General features: G+C 46.4%; 1 protein-coding gene across 4 annotated transcripts; it reads left to right on the top strand.

Annotated features, from left to right (window-relative positions):
• The first annotated feature begins 1,111 nt into the window (after window positions 1-1,111).
• Window positions 1,112-6,634, top strand: ZNF497 (zinc finger protein 497). Of its 4 annotated transcripts, none has more exons than XM_060239297.1 (3): window positions 1,112-1,171; window positions 2,757-3,773; window positions 5,377-6,634. In XM_060239297.1, exon 2 carries the CDS (start codon window positions 2,763-2,765, stop codon window positions 3,717-3,719), a length of 957 nt encoding a protein of 318 aa, XP_060095280.1. In that variant the 5' UTR covers window positions 1,112-1,171; window positions 2,757-2,762; the 3' UTR covers window positions 3,720-3,773; window positions 5,377-6,634. The 4 variants fall into 4 exon arrangements, with proteins under 4 accessions (XP_060095280.1, XP_060095278.1, XP_060095277.1 ...); XM_060239295.1 differs by lacking the exon at window positions 1,112-1,171 and adding an exon at window positions 1,173-1,280; XM_060239294.1 differs by lacking the exon at window positions 1,112-1,171 and adding an exon at window positions 1,176-1,331.
• The last annotated feature ends 1,164 nt before the right edge of the window (window positions 6,635-7,798 follow it).

Raw genomic sequence — 7,798 nt, 5'->3', positions numbered from 1 at the left:
AATTCACTCCTGGTGATGCAACCCCATCCATAGGGCAGTCCAGGCAAGAGACTTTCTCAGCTGGTTTGACATTGCCTTCTTCTACATAGCAGCCCCAGTCTTGCTTGGCTGTCTCCCATCCAAGTGCTACAGCCAAACCTGTTTAGCTCCCAAGCTCTGAGGAGTCCAGGCTAAGCTTGGCTATTCAGGCCGCCCTAGCACCATAAAGCCCAATGTTATCATTTCCCATGCATTACACTTTTTAGGTTGATGCTCCATATGCCACTATATGCAGGGCCATCTTAACAGCTTTATGGGCCCTGGACAAAACAGTGTACTAGGCCCCTATGACAACTACTCACAGGAATAAAAATGTAAATGGTTATTAGTACTGCATCATACACAGATTAGTATGGGGCTCCTATGCTCGTAGGCCCCATGGGCAAGTAGTAGTTGTAATAACATGGGCATTAAGACAACCCTGACCATATGCACCTCTGTTTGGTTTTGACTTTTTAAAAAATATCTAATTCATGTTTGTGTTCTTTCCACGCCCACATTGAGTTTTTCCAAGAAATCATATAAGGTATAGGGTTGCCAGGTCTGTGTTGGAAAATACCTGGAGACTTTAGGGATGGATCGAGGAGAGGGTGGGGGTGGGGGTTGGGGAAGGGAGGGTCCTCAGCATAGTACAATACCATAGAGTCCACCCTTCAAAGCAGTCATTTTCTCCAGGGGAGCTGATCTCCGCCGGCTGGAGAGCAGGTGTAAAAGCAGGAGATCTCCAGGTCTCACCTGGAGGCTGGCAACCTGGAGTCCCCCAATCCTGTGCTGTGGAGATCATGGCAGAGCAAAGAGTAGGATTTCCAGATCGCAGGAGTGAGGAGGTCTAATCCTGTCCCTTTAACAGAGGCATGCTCTGCAGAAATCAGGAGGTGGAACTTTTTAATGAGCTGGAACTGAAGATTATCTGCCTGTCTGTAGCTTAGCCAGCAGTTAAAGAGATGGCTTCAGGGATCTGTTCAAAACACCCCCCCCCAGAGACATTTGAATCTTCATCATCCAATAGCCTACCCACAAGACCTGTTTTCTTTTGCTTTCCTTTAAGAGACCCCTGTAAAGGCAATTAAGCAAACTAAAAGGCTTTTCAAGGGGCCAGTCTACATCATTCTAACCCCACCCATCCAAGGAGGTCTATATAACTGATATTTCCCCCAAGCTGGTCTTTTTTAAGAGTCTGCAAGAAAATAGATACAGTTAGAAATGAGTGGTTATGTCAGAAAAAGTTTAACTATTTGAGTGTGAGTGAGGAGGTCTGAATGGAAGGCATCTTTTAAGGGAGACATTTGGGGGTTTGTAATTTTACTCTGGTTTTTACTTAGAATATTTTTAACTATTGTCTACCATCCTGAACCATGAGGAAAGGTGGAGGATAAATGTTTTTAATAATAAGCAATAGTTATTCACAGTTTATGTGAAAGTTTTCAGAGCTCTGAGATGGCTTTTGAGATTATATGTATTGTGTTTTATTATTCATAATCAGTTTGTGTGTGTAATGACACTAAAAACAGTGATCTAATAGGAGAGCTGCTAAGTTCTTGTAGATGCTTATAAGGATGCCCGAGTAAAGTCCTCTTTTTATGCTTAAAATGACTTACTGGGTTCTCTTCCCTGTACCTTGTTAAAGTTTTTTTTGCCTTGGTTATTCACTATGTTTGCCTGTATTTAGGGATCTGAGTTCTGATGTAGCAGCAAAAAAAAAAAAGTTATAATTCTTTGGGCCAAGTCTATGTAAGAAAAATACTAATTGTCTTGCAAAAATATTCTCTATAAATTAGGTTCCTATGAGTTATCAAGTATGCAGAAGAGATAACTTAGAAATCTCCACACACACACACAAGTCCTATTTTCTCTCTGTGTGAAGAATTTGTAAGGGATATAAGCAACCTGACTTCTCCTACAATTTTTCTTCTTTTTGGTGACTCCCACCCCATACAGCTTGAAGCTCTAGGAGCAGGTGTTATCAGGCCAGTTTGCATGCGTATTTGTTTTGGGGTAGTTTATTGTTTTGTATACCAGTTGATTCCCAGTGAGTTCCTGAGGGTATCAAAATAAGGGGTGGGGAGGGGGCAGAGGGTGGTTTTTGTTTGTTTAATGTGCTTCTGCAAAAAAAGAACTGTTTGTCCCCCTCCCTTGCTTTCATGGGATAATCTTGACAAAAGGAACAAGTGAGTGACTCGTTTACACCAGTGTGAAGAAACTTAACCCTAGGGAAAGAACTGCTGTAGTTTCTTTAGGAACTTTCCTGCCAGCCCCCTACAGGGTGATTGAATAAAGCTTTGTTGACCTTAAAGGTGCCACTGGACTTCAACTTTGTTCTACCAATCACCTACGCAAGTCTTCTAACTAACAAGGACTTTGTCGCTTGCTTGTAGACTGTGTAGTCAAGTACGAGTAGTTTAATTATTCAAGATTTGTTCTCTTAAGGCAAAGTCACTCAGTGGATGCTTGCAAACACTCTGCTTTATGGTTGGAGGCTACTGGAAATCCAAAGCCTGCAGTCTTACTATCCCACTGTTATGCCTTGATCTTGGGGGGAAAGGGGAGTAGAAAATTTAAGAGATGAAGCTTCTCTATGATTTGGACATCTGTTAAAGCCGCAGGAGCCCCGCCATAAAACACACTGGCCATCCCATCCCGTGGTGTGTTGTCCTTATAGAGCTTTCTTTGCTTCATCTGTGGTTGTGAACTGCACATTAATTCTCCTTACCTTCCAGGCAACAATGGTGCCTAGTGTCAAGAGAGTGCGAGAACGCGACAACTCCAGTGCCGAGACCCTTCCTGAGGATCCCGCCCTGGACCAGAAGAGCTACCAGTGCCCGGTATGTGGCAAAAGCTTCCAGCGGAGCCCCAACCTTCTCACTCACCAACGCATCCACACTGGCGAGAGGCCTTACCAATGCCCGCAGTGTGGGAGATGCTTTAGCCAGCAGTCGAGCCTCACCATCCACCGGCGCATCCACACGGGGGAGCTGCCCTACCCGTGCCCGCAGTGTGGGAAGCGTTTCCGCCAGAGCTCGAACCTCCTGAAGCACAAGCAGCTCCACGCGGGCGTGAGGCCCCACCTGTGCTCCGAATGCGGGAAGCGTTTCGCTCAGCGCTCCAACCTGCTCACCCACCAGCGCGTCCACACCGGAGAGATGCCTTTCCTGTGCTCTGAATGCGGGGAGACGTTCCGGCAGCACCGGAGCCTCCTCCTCCACCAGCGGCTCCACAAGGGCGGCGGCTCCTGGGGCTACGATTGCCTCGAGTGCGGGAAAACTTTCGCCCAGAGCTCAGACCTGGTGAAGCACCTGCGCGTCCACACGGGGGAGATGCCCTACAGCTGCCTCTACTGCGGGAAGAAGTTCCGCTACGTTTCCAACCTCAACAGGCACCGAAGAACCCACACCGGGGAGAAGCCCCACGCTTGCCGGCAGTGCGGGGAGTGCTTTAGCCACTTGTCCAGCCGGAATATGCACGAGAAGGTCCACACGGGCGAGAGGCCCTACGGGTGCGCTGAATGTGGGAAGAGATTCGTGTCCAGCTCCAAGCTCGTCAGGCACCTGAGAATCCACTCCAAGGAGGTGTCGTATATCTGCAACGAGTGCGGGAAAACCTTCCTTTGCCACCTGAACCTCCTGAGACACCAGCGAGTCCACAGGCCTCGCAATTCCTGTTTAGAAGAAAAGCCAAGTTGATGAACTAAAGGGCCTCGCAAGCTTAAAGCCCGCCCCCCCCCTTCTCTCTGCCAGGTAATGCGTTGTGCATGTAATACTGTGGGCTTAAATGGTGCTTAGAGGGCTGGTTGTGTGGTTGGAAGGTCCTGGCAAAATGCTGTCCAGAGAGCTATCTCTTGGCTCCGATCAGCAACCCAATGCTACCTGCTGCCATAGTGAGAAACTATGGGTCTTGCCACTAGGGAGCAACAACCACTCAAAACCTTGAGATTTTGGGGGTGGATCTTGGAGAGGGCAGGCTTTGGGAAGGGGAAGGGCCTCAGCACAGTCCATTGCTATCAAGTCCACCCTTCAAAACAGCCATTTTCACCAAGGGAACTGATCTCTATCAGCTGGAGAGCAGCTGTAAAAACAGGAGATCTCCAGCCCCCACCTGCAGGTTGGCAACCCTAAGCTGCCAACTTGCTGTTTGGCTCCACTTGCTCTGGTTAGTGGCTCTCGGTGGTCAGCTCTAACAGTGAGAACAACAGCCTGGAGTGGGCACTACTGCTAGCCTACTGTCAGAGAAAGAGTCCAGAGGTGATGGCTGGACCAAGTTTGGCAAACGCAAGCATTGCAAGAGGCCCCAATACCTAATGCTGTTGTGGTTGCAAGAGTGGAGAAGGCTGGCTATGATTACTGCTATATCATAGGCCAGGGGCGACCAAACTGTGGCTCAGGAGCTGCATGTGGCTCTTTCACACACATTGTGTGGCTTTTGAAGCCCCCACCACCCCATCAGCTGGCTTGGAGAAGGCATTTGTTGCTTTAAATCACTTCTCCAAGCCAGCCAGTGGTTTGGAGAATGCATTTAAAGTTGTTTTCTTTCCACCCCCCTCTCCCTATCTTCCTTCCTTCTTCTTGCAGCTCTAACATTCATGTATTGCGACTCTCAAACATCTGATGTTTATTCTATGTGGCTCTTATGTTAAGCAAGTTTGGCCACCCCTGCCATAGGCACAGACTCTCTCAAGACCACAGGGTCCTGGCCACCACCCTGTGCTGCCTATTCCTGAGCCATTTGGTGATGATACCTGTAAATCTATCCGCCCCCCACCCCTTAAGCAAATTGCTCCATAGGTGGTGGTTTCCACCAGAAAAATGGTGCAAGTGAAAGGTTTTATATTTATTAATTTACAATTTCAGTTTATTTACCACCCTTCCCTGAGTTCACAGGGATTGTCCTCTAGTGGCAAACTCCGTTAGGATCTCCTTTCGATGTCCATCTTATAGTAATAGATCCTAGTACAGCAGTTCTCTTGCTGTGTTCTCTAGCTATGGCCCATCGTATTGGAGATCCAGCATTTCTCTGCTACAAGACATGGTGAGGCCCTTTGGCCCACATGGGCTTTTAATTAGGGACAAGCAAATAATGAAGGGTGGGCCTGTTATCTGTGGTAAGTTAAATAGCCTTCCCCTTTCTCATATGCTGAATAATACACTTCCAGTGTACTTTGCAACTGGATTTTATGCAAACTTGCTTGCAAATGATTGCTAAAGTACATTGAAAGTACACTATTCAGTGAGTGAAAGTACCCATTTATCTCTTCATCTCCCCCACCCCTGGCCCCAGCAGTTGATACTTGCTTTGGACATGGAAGACTCTCTGCTTTTATGTTGTGCTTTTGTGAGCTCCTAGGTGTGCCTGGCTGCGTCTGAAAGCAAAATGCTTCTCTTGATGGGCATCTGGTCTGATCCAGGAACTCCAGGAAGGCCTTCATTAGGCCCGTTCACTTCTTGTTGCAGAAGAATCCAAAGGAACTGCACGTCTTCCTACAAAATATTGAGGACTTTGTGGCTTTGGGGAGTCCTTTTCTCTAGGTTTTCAGCATGTTCATTTAACATCTAACAAGCTTGCTGGGCCAAATTGCCACATAGCTCCACTGAGCAACTAGTGATGTGGGAAGACTTTAGGAGCTACTCAGAACTGAATTGGAGCTCTTGTGTGTACTGTTACTTAGCATGATCAAATGCAAAAGAGATTATGGGTTTCTGGTCCAAGAGGCTCATAACTCAGTCTACTCCTACTGTTGTTTAAAGTTTGTTGGCAAGGCTGAGTTCCTGTTGGAGGGACAGCAGCTACTTTGTGATGGCTGTAACTCTCAAAATCTCCAGTGCTTTGGAAGTGAGCCTTATTAATGTCTGTGGAACTTACTTCTAGCCAATGGCTTAACGCTGGAAGTACACTTATTCTCTGCAGCCTGTGTAAGGGTGCATAGTGAGGACTGTGTTATGCTGCAGTTGTTTGCTGTGGTTGCACAAGTGTGTGTTTCCATATGTAGTAAGAATGGAAGGAATGTATGTGCAGTGAAGACTTAAGGAAGACTTCTTGGCTGGTGTCCATGGGTGCTCAGAAATATACTTTTCCTGCGTAAGGAAATGGCTATGTAGCAATGAGAACCATAACTTTGGTACAAAATGCAAAATGCGAAAGTGACTTAAGAAAATGTAAAACTACTGAGTATAAGGTGTGTGTGACTGACTAAAGCTACTCCCAAGAAAGCTGGGAGAAAAAGAAAAATCCTCTGCAAGTTATAAAAAATGGCCAGCAGTGGGGAAGCTCTTGAACGCCTATAGATTATATATGCTGGCAGAGGGGGGGGGGGGGGGGGGAAATAGAAGGAACATGTTATCTTTTTTTTTTGGTATTGATAATCTCCCCCCCCCCCTTGATGTCCGCAACAGTTGGGTTTCTGAAAATGAAGTCTACCTATTTTTCTCAAACAGCCTGCAGACCCTTCATTTTTCTTTTTAATTTCTGCAGGTAACAGTTTGAAATTTTTGGTGCTTGAAATGTTTTGTGCCTTGTGCTTAAAAGGTGACTTCTTTGGGGGGTTATTTTGGTGTACGTGTGTGTGCACATACATTTCCTCTACAATAAATGTCGAAAACTCAAACTCTGTTTTCTTTAGTGCAGCTGCTGCGTGCATTGAAACCAGAAGAGCATTAAGTGCACGTACATGCATTGGATAGGGTGAAGTGGGAGGAATGGATTAATTGCCAATAGCATTCAGATTTCCTGGCAGTAGAAGGAAGAGTATCCAGCTAGAACATTTCTAGCCTGCCTTCTTCTAAGGGTCTCAGGAGAGCACATATGGTTCTCCCTACCCTTCTTTACTCTTACAACCTTTTGGAGTACATTAAGGTGGGGAAAGTGTGGCTGTCCCAAGGTTGTCTAGTAAACTGTATGCTGGAGCAGATCTGAAATCCAAATCTTCATCAGATTAATCACCATACAATATTGGCTCTTTGCCCAATTTTCTCCCTGTAGTGTGAAGCAGAAGTGATTGCTAGTGTCCTGAAAGCCAGTTTGGTGTAGTGATTAAGAGCAGTGGGCTCTGATTAAGAGAACCAAGTTTGTTTCGCCACTCCTTCACATGCACTTGCTGATGTGACTTTGAGTCAGTCATAAGTTCTCACAGAGCTGTTCCACTCAAGAGCAGTTTCTGTCAGATCACAGCCCCACCTACCTCGCCGAGTCTCTGTTGTGGGGAGGGGAAGGAGATTGCAAGCTGCACTAAGACTCCTTTAGGTAGTGAAGGGGAGGATATAAATCCAATCTCCTCTTCTTTTCTTCTGATTCCCCACTCCTCCTTCACAGTACGATATCTTTGAATGTAAATTTTTATACTGTAATTTTATATTGTAATGGCCAATGGCCACATACAATAAAACCATTCATTCATTCCTCCTTCACATGAAGCCAGCTGCATGATCTTGGGTCAGCCACAAGTTCTCTCTGAGCTGTTCTCTCAAGAGCAGTTCTCTGAGAGCCCTCTCAGCCATACCTACCTCACAGGCAGATAGGAAGGGAAGGAGATGGTAAGCTGCTCTGAGACTGAGTGAAGGGTGGGGTATAAATCCCAACTCTTCTCCTTCTTTGAGATCCCATCCCCCAAATGTACTGAACAATGTGTCTTCTGTCTCTGTTTATGGGTGAAACTAGTGGCACAAGAGAAAAACTTCAGTAGAAGCATGGTGGCCTGTCCCAGGCATGAAAATGGCTTTAGCTTTTGTGAGCTGTGAAGGAACCAGGCCTCAGATTCAATGGGAGCTCACAG

This window comes from Heteronotia binoei, chromosome 5 (assembly GCF_032191835.1).
Source record: "Heteronotia binoei isolate CCM8104 ecotype False Entrance Well chromosome 5, APGP_CSIRO_Hbin_v1, whole genome shotgun sequence".
Taxonomy (NCBI): domain Eukaryota; kingdom Metazoa; phylum Chordata; class Lepidosauria; order Squamata; family Gekkonidae; genus Heteronotia; species Heteronotia binoei.
The sequence above is the reverse complement of the archived record's forward strand: the minus strand, read 5'-3'. Positions and strand labels throughout refer to the sequence as shown.

Bases quoted from the DNA above. Each gene is read 5' to 3' on its own strand.
- ZNF497 (XM_060239297.1), top strand. From the start codon at position 2,763: ATGGTGCCTAGTGTCAAGAGAGTGCGAGAACGCGACAACTCCAGTGCC.